The 24,040-nt window shown below is 39.6% G+C and overlaps 1 protein-coding gene across 3 annotated transcripts in view; it reads left to right on the plus strand.

The window, feature by feature from the left end:
• The window catches only part of NETO1 (neuropilin and tolloid like 1), a 103,839-nt gene that overhangs the window by 67,546 nt on the left and 12,253 nt on the right, over positions 1-24,040 (plus strand). For 2 of the 3 annotated variants that reach the window (XR_013840468.1, XM_079982950.1), the window contains exon 7: positions 8,448-8,676. Coding sequence is in view for 2 of the 3 variants with exons in the window: in XM_079982950.1 (XP_079839076.1) it covers positions 8,448-8,676 (229 nt within the window). In the remaining variant the exon portion in view is untranslated. Of the gene's footprint in view, positions 1-8,447; positions 8,677-24,040 lie in introns of those variants that run through there. The other variant, XM_079982951.1, reaches the window with a different exon arrangement.

Here is a 24,040-nt window from a genome sequence, read left to right on the forward strand (position 1 = left end):
ATCACAAAGTTCTCTAGGTGGCGCAAAATATATAGTTCTATGGTAGGCTAATTTTTAATATACTTTTTATTTTGCCTGATTCTAGTTATTTTGATTGGAAATTTTCACCTGTAGATTGCAATGCAAGTAGTTTTAATTGTGCTGGAAGAGGCGAAACACACACACACACACACACACACACACACACTGGAATTCAACATTGAGCTATTGCAATCAGTCCATCTGCATTACAGCTTGCCAAATGGATCAATACTCCCTTCTTTCTCACAGTGTTCTGGGGCTTCTTCTCCCCCACCCAGCAAATTTAGGGAATGCAGTGGAGAGGAGGGGGAGAAGGCAACAATGCACAAGTGGAAGTCCTTTCACAGGGCTTCTGCTGACAAGGCTGAATAGGTAAACCTGCCCTGAATATCTATAATGCAATTGAGGGACTAGTAAACAGGATGCACCAAGGCCTGGGGACCTTCTTTTGTTTATTTATCTGGAAATAATGAAAACAGAGCTAAAGCTTTCGTTGGAGCCATGCCATAGTACCATGGGTCGTCCCCCCCCATGCCCCCCATTGCTCATATAAAAATAGCTCCCCTCTTCTCTGCCTTCACGTAGAAGTAAAATTTTCTTTATTTTTGTACTAAATGCTTGTTAGTGTAGCCCAAGTTTCTCTGCCTGGCAATCTGTACTTTATTAAATAAGCACTCGCTAGTGCATCTTCCTCAGTTAACTCCTTTGGGGATGAAGTGTAGGACTTTTTTTTGTTCTTGTTGTCTCCACAATCAGGAGGAGATATTTCAGGGCATAACTATACATTGTTCCTCCATTGTGTGTCTTCAAAGTCCTGTGGCAACAGCTGTTTCACAAAGGTGGCACTTTCCATCAGGTGAGCAACAGGCAGGAGGGAAAGCCCTCATCCAGAGTTTTTCTCTTTCAACTCTCTCCCAGCCACTTTCTAGCCCTGTGCTCCCTACTGGTGGTGGAGAGCTGGAGAGATAAACAGAGGATGAACAAAGAGTTAAGCACACTGCTCCCACCCACTGCAACTCCAACAGAATTGTGGGCTTCTGGTCCTTTTGCAAAGGAAAAGTTGCATCTAAGCCAGGCATAGGCAAACTTGGCCTCCAGATGTTTTGTGACTACAGCTCCCATGATCCCTAGCTAACAGGACCAGTGGTCAGGGATGATGGGAATTGTAGTCCCAAAACATCTGGAGAGCTGAGTTTGCCTATGCCTGATCTAAGCTTTGAAGAGAGACATGTAGTTCTCCTCTCAGGCTCTGTCCTTGCTTTTTTAATATATTGCTCAGAATTATTGATATGTATAGCTGCACTTGCTCACAAATGACATTTTTCTTTTAAAAACACACGCCACATAAACAAGAGGAAAAAGAGTGCACATACAGCAAACAAATGAAGAGAATTTCAGGTGCAGCAAGGGCAATCCTTGCAGGCGATCCTAACAAGATAAAAGTGAACAAAATGCAAGTGAGGATTTCTGATTTGGACACATTCTCAGGATTTCATTGGTTGACACCTGATTAAAGTAACCTTGGCTATGTATGTCAACACAGCCCTGAAAGGCACATTATGCTATTATGCTACTTTAATTCTTCTTAACACTTGGGTTTTATTGGTAAAGAGACTCCAGGATCAACTGGCTGGCTTTTGTGGTCTCAAGCTTGCTGATGATGATAAGTTAATATGGGTAGATCTGATTCAGCCGCTATTTCCTCTATCACCTCATGGCAGATGGCTCATTCATGGAATGCACATCGCTAAGGTTTTGTAATGAGAAACAATATGTTGGCCATATCTAACCAGCAGTGCAGTGCACCTTCCTGCAAACTTATTGGGGGAGCTGGAAGAACCTCCCTTATATGGGCAACTTTACTCTGGCTCCCAGTGCTAAATCAGTAAATTAAACGATCCATATCTTTTCCCACTTGCTCATGTTAAAGGTGTGCTGAGGACACACCTGACTGATCCATCTCATCCTGGCTCGACAACCATAGATCTGTAGATGTCATAAAGCCCCCAGGGCCTGAGAATAGCTCCTTTCTCAACATCTCTTCCAACCAGCTGGCAATGAGAGTAAGCCAGATAAACAACCCTTCACCATTAAGATGCTTCAGATAGTCTGATCAGGGCAGCTTAGCTTAAAATCCCCACCTGTCCACACCAATTCTGCTAGTTTTAATTAGGGACTGGAGAGAAAATTATTTGTCCTTCCTGGAATACTATGCAAACTAAAATGCAGCTTTTCCATTGAAAATCACACTTCTCTGAGTTTTGTGATGCGGTTCTTCTTCTTCTTCAACAACATCATTCATATATATATATATATATATATATATATATATATATATATATATAATCAGGGGAAAGTATTGATAAAAATGCAGCAGGAGCAAGTCTCTCTACCGATAGTAAGTCTTCAGCATTAATCTCTGTTACTCGTTTCCCATTCTTGCCCTCTCCTAGTCAAATATAGATGGTCCGAATACAGACTAGATTAGCAGACAAGACTTCCAAGCCAGAAAACATGTGTCTGTTTGGCATATGTGAATTTTACCACCTCTCTTTTGGAATTTAAACACTGATTATTCCAATTAGACATGAAGCTATTTGTTTTTCAAAACATTCAACTATTAAGTTCTTTGTGGGAAGATTTATAACCATATGAGTGGATATGTTTTTCTCAGCCCAAATGTAGTTTTCTGCTTTGGATGAAAGAATGGAAAAAGTTCAATGAGCTTTTCTAGGATATTGGCTGAGTCTTCTGATGGTTTCTTGACCTGCCCAATCAATCTTGTTGTCAGAACAAACCTTCAGTGACTGATGAGGAAAGAGAATTCATCAAAAGTGATTCGCTATAAAGAAATTATGATCTTACTGTTACAGAAGTTATATGTTATTCACCCTTTGAGATGATTCTTTTCTCTTGATGTATGCAGTCAGGGCTTTTTATTGTGTTCGTTTTTTAAAAAAACAAAAAAACTCCAATTCAGCCTACATTGCTTTTGTCATTATTATGATGAGACTATATCATAAACATGACAAGACAATAATTTAAACCATAATGTGATCAGGGGCTATAAATTATATGTGCTGCAGCTGCAGTGATGCTTTATCACTTTTGTTGCTCATGGCACTGGCATTTAGCAGTGACATACCAAAGCTCAAGCAGTACCAGCATTCAGCTCCAGAACTTTTCATTTATTTTAGCCAAAACAACATGGAATTGATGGTTTGGAGAGAGGTTTTCAATGAAATTTTCAAGCAGAAGTATGAAAACATAATACGCGATGGTTGTTTCTTTCCCTTCTGTCACACAATTATGTTTTATAAGATAACACTTGCAATGCCAAATGCACAAATGCAGGCTTATAAAATAGTAGTGCTCTTTTTGAAGCAGAAGCACAAAATATTCGCTGTTGCAGCAACAGACGAACACAGCTTCTTCTCTGATTGTTTCAGCTTGGTTAACAGTAGGTAGTCTCAAGTGGCTGAATCCTGCCATGAATTACACAGTTCTGAATTAGGGCTTCTATCAAAAGAGAAAGCCTAGTGAGGGTGCAGATTCAGGGAGGAACTTTAGGTGGAGGGGAGAGTACATTTGCATTTTAACTTCTGGAAGTAACATGTAAGAGGAAACATCATGTTTTGATATCCTGTTGCAGTAGGTTCTCTCTGTGAAATCACCACTTGGAATAATCAAGCATGCCTCCAGAAGACCTGTTTATTGGGCTTTCGTAATCCTGCTTTGCTTGTGCAGAGGCTGTGTGACCCACTGAAATGGAACATTAAAAAATATAATTTTAATAATAATAAACCTGAGGTACTGATTGATTTAGATTATTTGCATGCCACCTTTCCACAGTTGGTTCTCCATTTCCAATTCTTCCAATCTTAAATCTAGTTCTCCACATTTCTGAAGCTGTTTGCAACATAAAATACCGTAATAATAATAATAATAATCCTGAGAAAATTCTTCAGAATTTTAGTGTGAATTCCTCCTAATAAACAATTTTTGTTTGCAGTTTTGATTTTAAAGCAAATTATCTAAATACAATGTAGTGTAGTATGTTATTCCCACCAATATATTCCTTTTATGCACATTCCTCCTAATTTACACATATTTTAAAGCATTGTTTAGTTGGAGACCCACATCACAAAGTTCAGATAAGTGTGAATTTTGAAGGATGGCTGTGTTTTAGCTCTCATATTGTTTCAGACAGTGCAAATTTGATAGATTCAGCTTCAAATTTGAACAAAATCTCCCACCCATTTTTAGTTCAAAGTGGGCTTATTATCAAAAACAAAACAAAAAACCAGTGGGAATTGTGGTGGAAGTTGCGGGATGGGAGAGTAGTTCACAACACACCAATAAATTCAAGTAATACAAAAAACAAACAACCATAATTTAACCAGCAGAATAAATTAAATATTGTGAAAGAAACAATCTAAACATAATATATGAGTACAAATGAACAATACACGAGCAACTAAATCAACCAAGTACATAAGTCCAAAAGTGTACAATTCACACATAGCTTTTTCATGTGTTCTTTTGGAGAGAGAGAGCGAAAAGGGAGGGAGCAGGCCTATGGTTGAGCAAAAGACAATAAATCTGACATGATACACAGGCTAGTCTGTCCACCCCTTTCAAGTTCTACATTTTTTTAAAAAAACATTATACCTGGGTGGGTGGGTGGGTGGGTGCGCACGCACACATATGTATGCACACCTAGTGGAAGATAAGCAATTACTGTGGATTCTATGTGTTTGTCACAAATGCATGAAAAGGACAAATGATTAAAGTGGTTAGGATTTTCTCTACTGCACAAGCTTTATTAGAAAATAATCTATTTTTTGAAAGAAAATATTTTCAAATAATACTGCTTGAAATCTTGAGTCAATTGCACTTGATTAGTAATGTGTGATATGCAGAATAAATACTGCTCTATCTATTATAATGCTGTGGAGGCTAAAGAGCTTGTGGATTAAAGCAAAGTGTTCCATTTTTACAGAGCAACACAAGTAAGAGTTTGATCAGCTTATGCTGCTTTTCTAAAGCTAGCTAGATTGTTCAGGAGTAGGATTCCCTTAACACCAGTTTGTTTGCAACATAATCCTCTCTGTCATGCTTACTAGTGTTATCTCCAGCAGCCATGGGGTAAAAGCTTAGTCTAGCGACTTGAGACTAAGGTTGCAAGTCAGGAACTTTGGGTAATAAAACATACCTCATCTGTATAGCTGTGTTGTTGTCTATCTATTGGTGACTTAATTTCGTACCCCCTAGGCTGAGATGAAACACACTTTGGGAATTGTCATTACAAAGCAAAGTTGGCCAAACATTAATGAAGATTTCAGATGAATATCGGAGGAAAAACAGGATGTACATCTGGGGTAGTGGCATGGCTATCAAATTAGGTACTAAACTGCTTTTAAAAATTAGTATAAAAGAAGTTGAAGACTGATGAGCAATGACCCCAATTAAGTAATCAATCTAACCAAAAGAAAAGTGTAAATTAGGGAGTGAAATTTATCATGACTGCTCCTTTTATGCATAGGCCTTCTGGCTCCTTGAAGAAGGGATATTGATGGAGAGGCCTCCCTTTTTGGAAAGGGCAGACCCAAACATCTCAAGGAAAATTGGGAAAGATTTTTGTCTGAATACCCTGGAAAACCTCTGCCAATCAATGCAGATCATACTGAGCTAGATGGATCAAAGGCCTTACTCCTGTCTAGGTCAACTCCCTATGTTCCTATATTCCTATTTGCTTACCTTTCTCTTTTCTTGCTTATACACAGATCATCTCAGAGATGCATCAACATAAATGCAGTAGATTCCCCCACCCCTAAAATAGTTGCCACAGTTCAGTTACGGATAGGCTGAAGGTCAAGTGTCTTAAATTCTGCATCTGATAGTCACCAGTAGAAGACAAACTGGGCGTGGGCATAGTTTAGTTTAATTCAAATGACTTTGTGAGAAGGCAGTTTTCATCCTTTAGCTCTGTGCTACATAACATACTGCGCTGAAGTCAGCTGGAAAGACTCCAGCTCACTCTGCAGGGCCCAGTGTAGTGCAGCACAGGGAGTGTGTCAAGCTTAGACAAGAGAAAGAAAGTTCTGATTTCTGCATAGCTACTTGCAGTGGGGCTCTTGGACAAATCTCTACTCTGCTAGATCTAAGTAGGTAACTGTGGATGAAATTCCTTAGAGGATGCTGAGAGAAAAGGAAAAGTGAAAGTCTTTTTGCCTTTGGAACTCCTCTTCTGTCCCCTTCTCTCTCAACCCCCTCATCTTTCTCTTTTGCCTAGCACCTGCTTCAACATTTCCTTACACTGGTATCCTCTCTGAAATATGTGGAAGTCTCATACATTTCATTGGCACACCCCTCTAAATAATCAGAATCAGACACAAGATATAAGACAGGCATAGGCAAACTTGGCCCTCCAGATGTTTTGGGACTACAACTCCAGTCATCCCTAGCTAACAGGACCAGTGGTCAGGGATGATGGGAGTTGTAGTCCCAAAACATCTGGAGGGCCAAGTTTGTCTATGCCTGATCTATACTCCATAGAAACAAATAGATAAACAAATGATCACATTCTTTCCCCCCCCTTTCCTTTCCTTTCCTTTTGTTTCCTTTCATTTTGGTCATACAATTTACTGATTATTCTGTGCCAATTGGTTCCATGTACATTTACGTTTTAAAAAAGCACACACCATACAGATGTGTAGATGTGTGATAACTCTGCCTAACAGTTAAAGCAAATTTGCTAAAACAATAATATATTGTTTTAAAACAATAATATATAGTTTATTTTAGTATAAAATGATACAGCTGAATGCAGGAAATCTGATATTTAATTTGTACAAATTATGTACATTGTATGTAGGATTGTTTTATAAATTTATTTATTTATTTAAAGGTTGTTGTTGTTTTTTAAGCTGGCTCTTCAACAACAACAAAAACATACCCAAAGCAGCATGACACAAACATAAAATGGACTGGTAGGGAGGAAGAAATAAGCAAACTCAGGTTCCAGTACTTTGTTACAAGTTCCTCTAATGAGATCTGGGATGGAAACAGTTCAAGGAGAGTAGATACAAAGTTTGCTTGTCTCTCAACTTCATAAGTGTAGCAGCCCTGCTGCCCTTCTCAATAGCCTTCTGCTGGAGCCTGACAGATTGCTTTGAAACTTGGCATTAAAAATGGCAGAAGACAGTAAATTTTATTCAGATGCACCTGTTTGCATAACTCCTGCACTGGTTGTAAATTTTTGAATAAACTCAAGAGTTTTGGTTTTTACCTTCAAGTCATTTACAGCTTGGGCCTGTGTATCTGGAAGAATGTCTGTTCTTCCCACGTCAAACTGCTTATGTCAGGTCATCAAACAAGGTTGTATTCCACATGCCCCGCCTTCTGAGGTGAGGTGGGTGGAAACTGGAGAGAAGACATTTTTATTGTAGTGCCCTGTTTATGAAATTTCTCTTCTCATTGCTATTTTTTGAAGCTAATCTTTAAAAAATAATAATTTTCCAACCAGCACTTCTAAAGTTTTCAGTTTTGGAGCACAATCATCTCAATATCTATTCTAAAGTAAGTCCCATTGAATTAAATGGGATTTACTTCCAGGTAAGTGTATGTAAGATTGCAGCTTTAATTGTTTTAACCTGCTGCTTTTAACTGCTCACCTGTTCAGTCTTATGGTTACTTTCTTGTTATTTCTGTTTTGATTTTCTTCTTCTGTGAACTGACTTGGAAACTGTTCATAATATATAAAATGTATGAAATAATTAAGTTATGTCTGTGGAACAGCTTTGATGTTTTACTACATCAGAAATTACAGAGATGTTAACAACAAGGTGCTTTTTTAACCCTTTAGAATCCACCCTGCTTGAGGAAATATGAAAGGAAAACCAATGTCTTATTTCCAAAGGATTCCTGGGTTCTCAAACATTAGATCTTATACTTTTTCCATGAATGAAGGGATGAAATTGCAATTGTATTCCTGGTTCTTTTTCTCAGAGTGCAAAAACCACAATTTTTTAAAAATTACAGTAAAAAGCTTTTTAGCTTTCTGCTCCAGATTCAGTAATACAGAAAGCCTTCCATTTTGATTTTTGTTGTTGCCGTTATGGCTGATTCACACATGCAAGTAATTACTTGATGTGACAGTCAGCAGGTGATGCTCATGCATGTGCTGACCGTATGCATATTTAGAGGGAGAATAAATAGTCATCCCAATGGAAATTACTATTTAAAAAATATTGGTTGGTTCCATTAATAATCCTGCACTTTCTCCAGAGCATAAACACAGCCAGTGTTTGATTACACACCAGTGTATTTGTGGATTTTTTTCTAAAGGGAAATAATGTTGCTGAAATGCCTCTTGTTCCAATGATGGTTTACACTGTCATATTCACTGTTTTTTTGTTTCGTAGATATATTTACGGTTCTTGGACTATGAAATGCAGAATTCTAATGAATGCAAAAGGAATTTTGTGGCTGTCTATGATGGAAGTAGCTCAGTGGAGGATTTAAAAGCTAAGTTTTGCAGCACTGTTGCTAATGATGTGATGCTGCGCACAGGTCTTGGAGTAATCCGCATGTGGGCAGATGAAGGCAGCCGAAGCAGCCGATTCCAGATGCTCTTCACATCTTTCCAAGAACGTAAGGCTTTATCAGGATGTCAAATGATTCAAGTCTTTTTTTTTTTTAAAAAAAAACCAACCTTAATGGTGTTTCTTTCATACAGAGTGAGCACCAAAACATGAAATAACCAAGTAGGATTTTTTAAAAAAATATCCAATTCTCCACAGGTACAGTACCTGAACGTGAAAGGATACCCCATATGGCATCAAGGAACCTGGATTTTCTACCCTTGATATACACACTTGGTGATACATGCATCAGGTCTTATGGCAAATGAGCATAGCTGTCATTTTCCCTTTTTTAAGGGAAATTCCCTTATTCCGAATAGGATTCCTCGCAAGAAAAGGGAAAAGTTGACAGCTATGCAAATGAGGAGCCCAGACATACAACCCAAATCCCCATCCATAGCGCCTTTGCTTTGCTCTGAGTTTGCAGAATGGAAGGGGAAGACAGGATGGGGATATGAGCAATGGGTGCTAGCCTGCCATTCTCCACACCTGCAATGATGTCCATGTTCATGAGCCATAGGGGAAAGACACTGTGGGGATTACTCTGAAGTCACATTCCTCTGAACTGCACCCACTGGATGGGTTGGCTAAAATGAAGTATGGATTTCTAAGGCTTATAGTGACCTTTGTAATTTTGAACATGCTATTAGGCTCCTCTCCTTATTTCCCCATATTATTTATATACTGAGGGTGGTATGCAGAGCTTGTGCAAGAAAAAACTTGCAAATATTGTAGAATTATAGTGATGTTAAGCATTATTTGTTGATATCCACACTGATACTCTTATCTTTTCCATAAACGAATCATGCTTCAGATAATGAAGTTGTAGTTTTGTTTTCATTGTTTAAAGCAGACAGATATTGGACTCACTTAAGTCTCCTGAAATCAGTCATCTTAAGTGCACTTAACACTGTAATGTCATCTCTTTCTAAAATCAGAAATACAAACTTCGTAGACTATTTCAGAAGTAGCTGCCATGTTACAGAAGTAGGCCATGTTTTGTGGTTTATAGACATGCAGTATAATCTGGTTCATACCTATTCAGGAGTAAGCCATATGGAGTTCAGTGGGACTTGTTCCCAGGTAAGTGTATATAGCATTTCAGCCCATCTATAGCTCATAATACTTAAATTCATAAAACTTAAATTTCATGTGCTTCAAGACTACTGAAGTCAGCTGGGCTGTACCAAATGTTATAGTGCAAGCATATATATGTCTGCTAGGAAGTAAATGTTAATTTTCAGTTTTCTTACTCCTAGCCAGGTAAGTGTGTATAGGAGTGTAGCCTTATTGTGCAATCCTATATGTTTACGCAGAAGTACGTATGTCCTGCCAAGTTCAAATGGGCTTACTTCCAGGTAAATGAGTACAAAATTGTGCAGGGAGCTCCACTGAACTCAATGGGACTTACTTCAAAGTAAACATGCACAGGATTCACTGTTAATCAACTTCTTCAAGCTAACCTAATTGTGGATCAACTTAACATAAAATAAAATCTCATTTCCCCAACATCCCTGGGTAACGTTTCAAAGAATTTGATAATTAAAATCTGGGATGAATGTAAGCTGCTCCCAGAGCAAAGCAGGAAGAGCAATTGGAAGAAAAAAATCCTTCTATACCATCTGATTCACTTAAAGAGACTATTTTAAGACTAGTGGGATCTAAGGCAGAGTTAGGCTGTAAAATTTCCATAATGCATTGGTTCATGCAATAGCCCTGAATAAGGTTGAAATGCATTTCAATTTATTGTTTGTAATTGTTTATATTTGTTTATATTTGTAATTGTTTATATTTGTGATATAAAATAATTTCACAGTGCCAGATTTATATTCTTTAAATGTGCATTATCTGGGTATGTAGGTCCTAGTTGGTAATTAGCTTGTCTCTGTTGGGACTTATTTACTTTTTGTTCAGGTTAGGCCAAGAGAAAGTGAGTGGCCCAAGGTCATCCAGTGAGTTTTGTGCCAGTAGAGATTCAGTGCTAGTGCAATTTATATAGATAGTTACAATTAAAGCAAAATATTATGTTTAATAGAATAGAATACCTTTATTGTCAATGTACAACCTGTGTACAATGAAATTAACCAAGCCTCACTCCCTCCCCAAACACTCAATCTCATTGCACTCTGTGTGCTTGCTGCACAACACACCAACCCCGAAAGTCAGTTGCACTATATTATTTTCCGTTCAGCAGCCTAACAGCCCACGGGTAGCAACTGTTTTTTAGCCTGTTGGTACGACTGATTATACTTCTATAGCTCCTGCCCGAAGGTAGAAGATTAAAGAGGTGCTGGCCGGGGTGTGAATCGTTCCTGAGAATTTTTCTTGCTCTCGTAAGGCAACGACCCTTTGCGATGTCATCTAGCAAGCTCAGGGGAGAGCTCATGATATCATGTGCTGTGTTCACCACCCTCTGTAAAGACTTTCTGTCTATGGCTGTCAAGCCAACGTACCACCCTGTGATACAATATGAGAGGACACTTTCTATTGTGGACAGGTAGAAGGAGGTCATCAATTGTTGTTTAATATTGTTCTTTCGCAAGACCCTGAGGAAATGGAGTCTCTGCTGGGCCTTCTAACTGCCTGAGTTATATTGTTTTTCCAAGTGAGGTCTTCGCTAAGGTAAACTCCAAGGAATTTAAAGGAAGAGACTCTCTCCACACAACCCCCTCCTGATATACAATGGGGCTAGTTCCCCTCTCTTCCTTCAAAAGTCCAAAACCATATCCTTTGTCTTGCTAATATTTAAGTGCAAGTTATTCTTTAAACACCGTGTAGATACTTTTTGAACCTCCTCCCTGTACGCTGCTTCATCTCCACCTGAAATTAGACCCATTATGGTAGTATCATCTGCAAACCTAATAACTACAGTGGATGGATCAGATGAAATACAGTCATATGTATACAACAAGTACAGGTAGGGACTCAGCACACATCCCTGATTGGTGCCAGTGCTGTGCTTCAGGGAGGTGGATGTAACAGGCCCAATCCTAACTTTCTGTGTCCGATCCCTCAGAAAGTCTTTAATCCATTCACAGATGGTAGAAGAAAGGTCTAGTTCCATCAGCTTTTTGATAAGAATGTCTGGAAGGATGGTATTAAAAGCCGAGCTATAATCAATAAACAGCATTCTAACATAATTCTCTCCAGATGACTCGCTGCAAGGTGAAAGGCTGTAGCTATGGCATCATCTGTTGACCTATTTCTCCTATGGGCGAACTGATGTTTATCAAAATCTGGAGGAAAACATGTCCTAAGGTTTTGAAGGACCAATCTCTTGAAGCATTTCATTGCTACAGATGTTAATGCAACAGGTCTGTGGTCCTTTAGGCAGTTAGTTGCTGTTTTCTTTGGCTGCTTTCAAACATGATGGAACACAAGCCGTTTGCAGAGAGATGTTAAAAATCCTTGTCAGGACCCCTGCTAGTTGATCGGCACAGTTTTTTACCGCTATCCCCAGCACCCCATCTGGACCAGCAGCTTTACTGGGATTCACCACCCTCAATGCAGCTTTCACTTGATGGTCATATAGAATAAGGGGCTGAGAGTTTGTAGGCTGGCAGGCAGGCGCTATGATGCCTGATCTTTTTACCTCATAGTGGGAGAAGAAAATGTTCAGCTCCTCTGCCAACAAATCATCAACCTTAACCGTGTTCCTCATATTGCCCTTGTAGTTGGTTAGATACTGCAGTCCCTGCCACACTTGTTTTGTGTTGTTATCAGCTAGGCAATTCTCCACCTTAAGCTGGCCAGATTCTAACTGTTTTTATAACTGGCTGAATTCTTCTCCTAAGGGGGATATACTTCAGACATAAAAAAGTGAAGAATGGTCAGATGAACCTAAGTGGGGGAGGGAATTTGCCCTATATGCCTGCATCAGGTTAGAATACACATGATCCAAAATATTCTTTCCTCTAGTGGGGAAATTCACATACTGTTCAAACTTAGGAAAAACTGTCTTCAGGCAGGGAAAGAGTTGCCATGTCTGGAATGAAGCAATTCAACTTTAAATAATTAGTGTAAATGAGACTGAAAGGATGCAGTCATTGAGCAAAAGATATTGACCCAGTTGTGAACACATAATATGATTTGGTTCCTTGGGAAGGGGAGTCCCATGCAAATTGATGTTAGTATTTTGAATCAATATTTATCCAACTGAGGGTTCTCTGAATGAGAAGTGGTAGTCCCAAGGTGCAAATACCAGCAAACTGACTAGCATGAAGCCTACCTGTGTTTAAATAAATGCATAATCATTTGACATGAAATCTTCTCTGGCATTTTATATGTGACTGAGAGCAAGTCTCTGAAGATACCTGTTTTAGAGCATCATATTCACTAGATTTGGACTGGATATTTATTTATTTTTGAATCTGATGCATCCTGTTGCACAGGAATTGTGTTTCTTCCTGTTCTTGTATGGTGCAGATTGAAAAGTAATTTAAGCTGCTATTCATAAATCAAGCTGGCTTCAGAAATTACTCTGATGCCATTGCTGTTTGTTTATTTCTGTGTTTGAAGCAATCCTGAATATCCAGAATCTGATTCATTTAAATCAAAGGCATCATATTCTGTTACCTTAGAAACAACCCTGACGGCATTGGGGGATTCAGTACTTATGAAAAACTGAAGCGTAAGCACATGGTCACCAGTTCATGCTTGGGATGTAAGTGAGAATATTTTTACAAGGCTTTCAATTTCAAAAAAAGAGCACAGGAGTCTTCTTGTTTTCTGCTCTTGAGAGATCCTCTAAGAGATTGCTCCCACCTCAGCTGTATGTTTTGAAACAAATAACATTTTCTTTATATAAATACTTGTCACCATGTATTATGTATTATTTTGCTGGTTACTAGTCCAGTAGGCATAGGGACGCAGGTGGCGCTGTGGGTTAAAGCCTCAGCGCCTAGGACTTGCCGATCGAAAGGTCGGCGGTTCGAATCCCTGCGGCGGGGTGCGCTCCCGCTGCTCGGTCCCAGCGCCTGCCAACCTAGCAGTTCGAAAGCACCTCCGGGTGCAAGTAGATAAATAGGGACCGCTTACCAGCGGGAAGGTAAACGGCGTTTCCGTGTGCGGCTCTGGCTCTGGCTCTGGCTCTGGCCAGAGCAGCGATGTCACGCTGGCCACGTGACCCGGAAGTGTCTCCGGACAGCGCTGGCCCCTGGCCTCTTAAGTGAGATGGGCGCACAAGACTGGCCCGTACGGGCAGGGGTACCTTTACCTTTACCTTTAGTCCAGTAGGCACATACTTTTTTCAGGGCATATGACCATCTTAGCAAAGGTTTACAAGTCACTTGTATTATGGAGCCATATTGTTACCTGCTTGGCTGTGCTTTGTGATAAACCCACAGCATTCAGTTTCCTCGGACCACAGTGAAATCTGTATGTGTATTTTGGCAGATCTGGTCTGAAGGACTTAATGACACCATTAGTTGTTTCTGTGTCAGTTGTACTGAATATTAATTGCAAATGACGTGTGCTAGAAAATAAAGCAGATGACTGATATGGCACCAGGGAGGCTTGCTGTATTAATGAGAGCAAAAGTGTGGGAATTTCTGCTTCCGTAGGCACACACCATTCTTCAGGGGACTTCAGGGGAGAAAGAGAGAGAGAAGGTTTGGACCATTCAGAGCAACAGTAGTGGCAGATGGCATTTCACTGTTCTATCGATTGTCTTCATTAACTGTTGCAGTTTGATAGAGCTCAGATAGACGCAGAGGGAGCAGGATGGCAGGGGAAGGCTGTCTTAGCTGCTATTTCAAAACACATTTAACACTCTTTATTTTAGTAACACCCCAAAACTGTAGTTACATCTGGAGAAATAAGCCCCAGGTACTCTTTAACGCTCAGTGCAACATTTGTTATCCAAATGGCCTGAAGAAGTGTTTACCAAAAGTTGAATCGGGACTCAAAAATACCCACTAAAGTGTTGCTAGCAGCAGGGTTTGTTTGTGGGTGGGATGCCATGCGAGGAGAAGGGATAAAAACGCTCCAGTCACAGTAGCTCCCTTAGGAGTTTGACTGGTGCTGATATTGTTATCATTTTGACACCAAGTTAAAATCTGTTTTCCTATGCATTCAAAGGGCTTTTAAGTTGGTGATAGTTTAGCTCATGGTGCTGCTTTAACTGCCTTTATTTGTCTTTGATTATTTGTTTAATAGCTGGTCATCATATGATGCTTATCTCTTGCTCTGAACTCCGCTCTGGTGTCTGTAGAAATGTAGGGTTGGCTATAAATATTTCAAGAAAAAAGAAAAAAAAGGGGGTGGGGGAGAGCTTAAAACCTAAAGGATACATGTCAGCCCAGATGGTTTTAGAATTCATATCCTCCTGTCTGAATGGACATCTGTGTCTATGGATGAATGCCTGTATTTTTGAACTGCTGTTGACATTTGTGAATGGTAATGGTAAAAAGGAATATCTGCTTTGATAAGTGTCTGCAAATGAGTGTTAAAGGACAAAATGGTTTTGTAATTGGGCCAGAGCCCCATCACCAGTCCTTATTTTCACAAGTATAATCAGCTATATCCAGTGTTTTTTTATGCGGGTACGCGGGGGTAAGCATACCCCTAAACATTTTGTGAATCTAAGTTTGGCCTCATTGAGGGGCAGTATTTCAATATGAGTAGGAAAATGAGAGTACCCCAAAACATTTCTTTTTTAGAAAAAAAGCACTGGCTATATAAAATCTGGCTCCAACCAACAGTACCCTTTAACACAATACATAAAAATGTAAAGATAGCTATGATGAGGCATAAGAAACATTCCAAAATCCAAAGTAGGGCAGTATCTTTATTAGGCCAACCAGAATGTCACAAAATAGGGTGCAAGCTTACAAGTTCTCTTAAATTCTCCATCAGGCTGGGTGGTAAACAAAGCAAGAGGAGGAAGCGGGGTATATGGACTATTGGTAAAATCATGGGTCTGCATGTTGTGCAAATAATAACACAGTCTGCAAACTGCAAAATTGTTTATCTTGTGGTGAAATGCATGGATTCCATGTGTGTTTGGAAAGAGACTTAGAATTATTGAATCATAGAATTTTAGAGTTGGAAGGGGACCCAGAAGACCATCTAGTTCAGTGTGAATTCTCCTTTCATACATTATAAAGGAAGCATTGCAAGAGGATGCACAGTTCACTCATATAGCTCCTGTCGATGATACTACGTAACATCAGTTTCTGTCCCCAGTTTTAATGTTCCAAGCACTATCTAATCCATTTAACTAAACTTACCATTTCCATGCACTTAGGAAGTTCTACATGTGAAAAACTTTGATGCATTACAGTGGTGCCCCGCAAGACGAATGCCTTGCAAGACGAAAAACTCGCTAGACGAAAGAGTTTTCCGTTTTTTGAGTCGTTCCGCAAGACAAATTTCCCTATGGGCTTGCTTCGCAAGACGAAACGTCTTGCGAGTTCTTGTGAGTTTGTTTCCTTTTTCTTAAAGCCGCTAAGCCGTTAATAGCCGTTAATAGCCGCTAAGCCGTTAATAGTCGCTAAGCCGCTAATAGCCGCTAAGCCGCTAATAGCCGTGCTTCACAAGACGAAAAAACCGCAAGACGAAGAGACTTGCGGAACGGATTAATTTCGTCTTGCGAGGCACCACTGTATTTGAAACATTTGTTCCCACTACCTGAAATCAAAACCTATGGTAAAAGGTAAAAAGGTAAAGGACCCCTGGATGGTTAAGTCCAGTCAAAGGCAACTATGGGGTGTGATGCCCATCTTGCTTCAGGCCAAGGGAGCCGACATTTGTCCACAGACACCTTTCCAGGTCATGTGGCCAGCATGACTAAACTGCTGCTGGCACATGGAGGACAGTGCCAGAGTGCATGGAAACACCATTTACCTTCCTGCCACAGTGGTACCTATTTATCAACTTTCACTGGCATGCTTTCGAACTGCTATGTTGACAGAAGCTGGGACAGAGCAAGGTGAGCTCGCCCTGCCGCGTGGATTTGAACCACCGATCTTCTGATAGGCAACCCCAAGAGGCTCAGTGGTTTAGACCACAGTGCCACCCACATCCCTGATTGAAACCTATAAGAAGTAAAGAGAAGAGGAATGAGGTGACATGCCTCTTTAAATTATGACACTTTGAAATTGTTCTCAAAAATATTATAGCTGTTTCCACCCCCCCGCACTTTCTTCTTCCCTTTGTCTGTTTTTCAGTCTGAATAATGACAGATATGCTACATCCACAGCTCCCCAAAAGAGCTTAACCTCTGAGCACAAACACCTACACTTAAATCTAAAGGAAAATTATTACATTGGTGGCATGGGGATCAGAGGAAATCCCTTTATTAGCACCACAGAACAGACATCCATTCTATTACCTTTGACAGCTGGTTAGCAGTAGTCAGTCTCTTGATACCTATCATTCGAACAGTATTTGACCTTCTTGCCACTTAGAAGAATTGCCTTAAGCTCATTCTTATCTGGAAGCCTAATTTCTTCAGCCATATATATAGTTTGGTGTAACTCTTAAGTTCTCATAGTTTTGCTATCACTAAGAAAATCCAATGCATGCTGAACTTGGAACATGGTTAGCTTCTGTGTCCTTTGTTTCCAGTGTACTATTCATTTTGGAAGAAGCAACTTCATAAACAGAGGATGCCATTAATTCTTGTTCTTGATGTTAAAGGAAAAACAAAATAATAATGATCTTTTTTAAGCTGAGCACATCAAAATGGGATAATTACCAGGAACCAAGAATGTTTCAGAGCCTCTTCAGGTATACTTTATTTGCATCCTTCTATAATATCATACGAAGAGGAACTTGTTAATCTCTTCCATGGAGAAAGGTGCCTGAGCTTCCACTTCACACAGGGACCACAGAAGTGTGGAAGGAAAATGCGTAGCACAACTCATGTGCACATGTGCATAATGTGAAATCCCAAGAAGGAATTTGATCAAGTTCCTACTATGAACTATTGAGGGTTCTTGTTTTATATGGCTCTAGAACTCTTTTATACCCCTTTTATTCTCCAGCAGGTGGTGCTGTGGGTTAAACCACAGAGCCTAGGACTTGCCAATCAGAAGGTCGGCAGTTCGAATCCCCGCGACAGGGTGAGGTCCCATTGCTTGGTCCCTGCTCCTGCCAACCTAGCAGTTCGAAAGCATATCAAAGTGCAAGTAGATAAATAGGCACCACTCCAGCGGGAAGGTAAACGGTGTTTCCGTGTGCTGCTCTGGTTCGCAAGAAGCGGCTTAGTCATGCTGGCCACATGACCTGGAAGCTGTACGCTGGCTCCCTCGGCCAATAAAGCGAGATGAGTGCCGCAACCCCAGAGTCGGTCACAACTGGACCTAATGGTCAGGGGTCCCTTTACCTTTATTCTCCAGCAGCATGAGTTCTTCAGTTATGATCATATTGTGGAAAGGGTCATCCAGAGCATTTATTGCTAAAGCAGCAACTCCATAGGTACAATTAACACTAATTTATTCTAAGAATACCATCTCAAGGACATCACATTTTCACATGCACGCACACACACAAACTATTTGTGAGAAAGAGAGAAAGGAAATTTGAAGTCCATTCAAATTATGAGGTCACATTTGAAGTCATTTAGTCCAACCAATTGCTGATGCAGGAAATCCACCACTGCTGTATCCCTGATAGGTGGCTATGTGCTTAAAAGCCTCTAACAAAACTACCACCTTCTGTGGCAGTATGATTTACTGCCAATCTGTCTTGGTCCAGCAGTTTGGGAGGAAGTTCTTTGTTTGCTCATGTATTTGGTGTGTTGTCAGAAATAAAGCCCTGCAAATATTTGAAGACTATTACATACTCATAGGGCTGAAACCATAAATAGAAAGAGAGGGAAACTCCAGTGGACTTGTGCAGTGGACTTTCCTGGCTTCTCTGTCCACTTCATTTTCCTGCATTGTCAAAAAACATTCCCAAGGGTTGAGGGAACTGCTGGAAAAGTGAGTGATGGGGCATGGGGAGCTGCACTGGAACAGAGAAACTGGAGTAGAAGTGCAGTTCTGATCTTGCAAGATGTATCTTGATCCAATTTTGGATCAAATACAACAATGTATTTTATGCATGCTAATTGAAAAATATTTGGTAGTGAATTATTGTAGCGAGGAGGACATACGTTCAAAACTCAGAAATCAGTATTTGGACACCCTTTCCCTGTATAGTGCCCCTCCCATATATTTTGGACTACAGCTTCCATCGGCCCCAGCCAACTGGGGCACCAGTTTGGGGAAAGTTGCAGTAGGGCATGCTCTTCAAAGAGTGACTTTGTGCAGATATAATGCTGATTTTGATTAGGCTTTGATATAACTTCTGAAAACAGAATTACAGTTCATTGTTTGCTGTATTGTACTATATGAATGGAATAGGTTCCAGGAAACACCTTTATTAAACTGGAATTTCACTGCATTAACTTACATTTTATAACATTATTCCGTTCTATGAAAATATTTCTTCTCCACAGGGAACAAGATTGAAATTCAAAAGCACCTAGATAAATTAGAAGGCTGGGCAGAAAATGAAATAATAATTCAAAGAAGACAAGTATAAATGACTACATACTAGGAAGGAAATGTATAAAAGTATAAGCCCTAGCACCCCTATAAGGATGACCTAAATCTGAACCTCCCATTACTCTGTTTGATACTATTGATGATTGTTATTCTCTCCAAGTCAAATTATAAGAAGAAACCAGAATCTTTGTTAAAGAATGTGGTGTAGATAACAATCAAGGGAGAATAAAAGATACAGGTATTCATGTTATGGAGGAGAAATGAGACATCTCTTCACCTGTAGCTGCTCTTTATTTCCATAAATAGTCAACCACCTACAGAGGTGGATTTAGGAGAGTGCCACTGGTTTAGGAGAGTGCACTTGGTGCAGAGCCTTGGGAATACTGCAGGGGTGCTGCAACGATATACAATGGAAGGTGAGAGACATGGGGTGGCACCAAATTTTGGCATTTCACAAGACATCACTGAAATTTGAGACCCCAAGGTCTGCCACTGCCACCTACCACCATTCCCCTACTCTTCCCCTACATTTCCAGTGTTGGCTTCATAACATCATGTTACCTGAAAAATTTCCCTATCCACTGCATTAAGTGAGGTCCACTTAGTTTTGCTGTGCCCTGACATTTATCTGTTTGCGGCAACATGGAGGCAGGCTGGTGGTGCCAGTGTTGTGAAATGCCCTCTCTGCTGAGATATTAAAGGGTTCATCCATATTGGCATTCTGCTGGCTTTTGAAAGGCACATAACCGTTAAGGCAAGCATTCCCTTCAGCTTCTTGATCCAACTGTTTTAATTACTTTTTAAGTGTTTAATTTTTAGGCTTTTTAATGGGCTTGTTTCATTGTACATTTTAAATGTGGTTTTTAAAAAATCTTTGATTTATTGTAAGCGGTATACAGTAGCAGCGGGTGGAGCACTGGAGGTGGAACGCCACTGTTCTCCACGCTTTCAAACACAGGGTGCTTCTGGTGCTTCCTGGGCAGAGAGGGGCAAGGCATGGGGAGCTTGGCACTGCTCAGTGGAGCACATTGGAGCCAATTTGGTGCACTTGCCATTATGCACTCACTCAGTGCTGAGCTCCCCATGCTTCTCCTCTCTCACTCCTGTAAGTGCCAGCAATACGCTGTGTTTCGAGGACAGGAGAGCAGCCATTCACTTCCCCATTGCTCCACTGACCATGGTAGTTGGTGTGTGTGTGTGTGTGTGTGTGTGTGTGTATGTGTATATAACACTACTATCAGCAACAACAATGTTTTCTTGTATTGTATTGAACAACTGTGATCTAGAACAATTTGAAGATCATGTTTTGAGAAGCTCACACTCTCATTCTGAACAGATAAGCTGGAAGTAAATCCTATTGAACCCAACAGAATTTACTCTTATGCAACCTACATAAGATTGGAAATAATTAGCTGCAAGACACAAAACCAGTATTATTATGAAGGTAATAATAAAAAAAATCAAATGTGAGATTTATTGGCTATTTTGGTAGCCTTTTGAAACAGTGACCAATAGAGGCTGCTTTGAAATTGGTGTTAATGAGAATGCATTAACTTTAATGCTGGCTCCAAAATGCAATATTTTAGTCTAATGTACTAATTCCAAGAATACATCTATCAACCCAGTATAATATATTTCCCTACCCCTTCTGTATTGTTATTATATACATAATAATGTTTATGAGGTAACACTTAGTATATGAATATTATACCAGTTCAAACAAGATGCTGTTTGTAACTAGTTAAATGTGCATTAAACTGACTTTTGTCCCTGATAGGAGCTAGTGGTTGCATTCACACGTAACACTAAACTCATGGCTTAGGTGTTGTGCCACAGTGAGCCCAGTGGACCAGGGAGTAGCAAAGTGAGCATAAGTTCATTTTCTAGCTCCAGTAAACTATAGTTAAGCTTACTGTAATGTCTGAACAACACCATTGTGGCAAAGATAGACTAGCGGGCAGTAAAGTGTCAGTTAAACTGTCACTGTAGCCTCATGTCAACAAGGGGATAGCTACGATTGAAGAGGTCTTTGATTTTTGATTTTAACTTCAGAATCAAATATATCAAAAGGGTAGTCAACGTCAATTGGTCAGTTAGTACACATTTTACCTCCTTTTATTGGCTCATAAATATAGTCTGATAAAACTGTGATTTTAAAGAAGAATAGGAACCTTTTACAAAGTATTTAAAGAAACAACAAAATGAACTGGACTCCTTGGCAGGGTTTGAATAAACATTCCAAATTTATTATTGGTAACATATAGACAGATAACTTAAGGATTTTTTACAATTTTATAATATGCAGAGAATAACATTTGTTGAAAAACCAGAGAGAGGAGCTGAGGGAAGTCCGGGAGGGGGTGGGAAGGGTGGGTTTTTCTTGGGGAGGGGGGGGAGGGAAAAACGGGGGGGGGGGAATGAGGATGATATGTTTTTGATAAATTGTTATGCTGAAATTCTCAATAAAAATTATTCATATATATATATATATATATACACACACACACGCACACACACACACACACACACACACACACAGTCTGATAAGACAGTGAGATTTTACCCAAATGGTAGTGATTGTGTTGAGGGAACTGGCTGGTGTAAATATAAGGCCAGTTTCAGTACTGGTTAGAAAGGGTAGCAGGTTTGGAGCTGAAGTTTATTAGTGTGGAACACTGAAGGACTTAGGCAAAAGCTTCAAGGGAATCAGGAGAAAGAGTAGAGGTTGATAGCTGAAGGGAAGCTGAAGATCCAACATAGGATCTGATAAAACTGGGGCAAAGAGCTGAACAACATGTGTCAAGTAGTGAGCAAGGCTCTGTGCAGCTGGTTGTTGGGAACCTGAGGCAATAGTTGTTGCTGGACCAGTTTGAAAATCATGGCTGCACCTTGAGAGAAGCCTGAAGGACTTCCGAGTGAAGTTGAATAATGCATGCAAAGTCTTCCTAGTTTTGTGACTTCTATGTTTCCTGGGGAAGGAGAGTGATAGGGTGATTAGCAAGGACTTGGTTAGGGGTGAAATTGTAATTGTGCATAGCCACTTTCTAACAGGGACAGTAACACTATTATGCAGTGCTGTTGTTCAGAGTAATAGTAACTGAGTGAAAATATAAGGCTTTTGAATTGTATCCTGTGGAGAAAAAATGAGGAGGGAAATGTAAAAATTGAAAGGTAAAAGTTTATTTTTTAAAGTGGAAATTAGCAGTAATAAAAATTGTGTGTGTGTGTGTGTGTGTGTGTGTGTATGAAACTGATCTCAACAATGTATTTGGGACTGATGGGGAAAAATACAAATAGGTCATCAAGGTGGCTAAGCAGTGGTTAACAGGATCCAGACCTGGCGCACCACTCATATTTTTAATCACTGTCCATAGGGAGAGATTTAAAAAGAAACAGCTGTGGGCAAAGGCTGCTGTTTTTCTTTCAACGGGATGATCAGATTAATTCGTATCCTAAGGGCTAAATTACAACTTTGGATCCTCTAGAGTAAGTTTGCCACCTTGTGTCTGATGTTTGCAACAGAACATAATAAGAACTACTGTACTGGATTAAACCGCAGTAATGTCTGATCTACTCTTTTCTCTCTAGTAGTGTTGAGCAAGAAGCCCCTGGGAAACTCACAAACCATCATCTGTGGTTTGTAGCCAACATCTGCTAATCAAAGCTACCCCGCCTCTTAACATAACCCTCTAATTCCCATTTGCTTGCCTATATCACCTAATTGAAAAGTTTCCACTCTTTAGCTTTTATTTAGAAAAAAAAGTTCATTCTCTATAATAATTCTATTTACTCTCTTTGAATTGAGATGAGCAACAACTGTGATACAATAATAGAAATGTAGTTGTGTGGTATATAATGATACCTAAATTCCTTTCCTAATAACTCCTAGTGCTGAATCAAAATTTAGGAATTGGAAAAAAAAGAAAGAAAAAAGGGAATTGCCTTTTCAGCATCCTTCCCATTATTTATTTCTATTTAGTTTGTTTATTACAACTACATAGAAGTTCCATAATGGAGGTTCTCTAGCCAGCTCATAAAGCAAATAAGCAAACCACATTAAAGTACACAATTGAACAATGTAAACTATGGCAAATTTATTTTATAAGTAGATAAAACAAAATTGAAGCTACTTATGCACAGGAACTGCATGATCACGCCATAATTTATTGCAGAGGCTTTCTCTGTCCAATAAAAAAATGATTTGCCTGAACTATACATTATATACAATCACATGGTACATAAATTTAATTAACATTGAGGAATGGTGCAAAATGTGAGCGATTTCACAAAACATGAAAGCATGAAAACATGATACTGATTATGGTTCCAATAACTTTGTTGTACATCATCACAAGTAAATTTAGTCCCAATAGCAAATAGGTGAAAGTAGGGGTTTGGTCTTAGTTGAGAATGGAAAAACTTTTTAAAAATTATTTCAGTTTCTCATTTTTCCAATCTTAAATTCAGTTCTCCACTTTTCTGCAGGAATTTGTGGTGGTGATGATGATGATGAATTTTAAAAACTTCATTAATTTTCTGCATTGTAATGTGAATTTCTTCTAATAAACCCTTTCAGATGCAGTTTTCACTAGTGTACACATATTTGCAAACAATTTCTCTTAATATAATGCATTCCCCCCCCCATTCCTGCCATGAATATATTAATCTTATGCACATTTCCCACCAATACAGTGGTGCCTCGCAAGACGAAATTAATTCGTTCTGCAAGTTTTTTCTTCTTGCGAGTTTTTCGTCTTGCGAAGCACGGTTTCCCATAGGAATGCATTGAAAATCAATTAATGCGTTCCTATGGAGACCGCTTGCCAGGCTGGCGGTGCGGAGAAGGGCTTTTCTCCCCACCGCAAGTCTTCAGGACAGGTA

This window comes from Podarcis cretensis (genome assembly GCF_951804945.1).
Source record: "Podarcis cretensis genome assembly, chromosome: 7".
Lineage (NCBI taxonomy): Eukaryota > Metazoa > Chordata > Lepidosauria > Squamata > Lacertidae > Podarcis > Podarcis cretensis.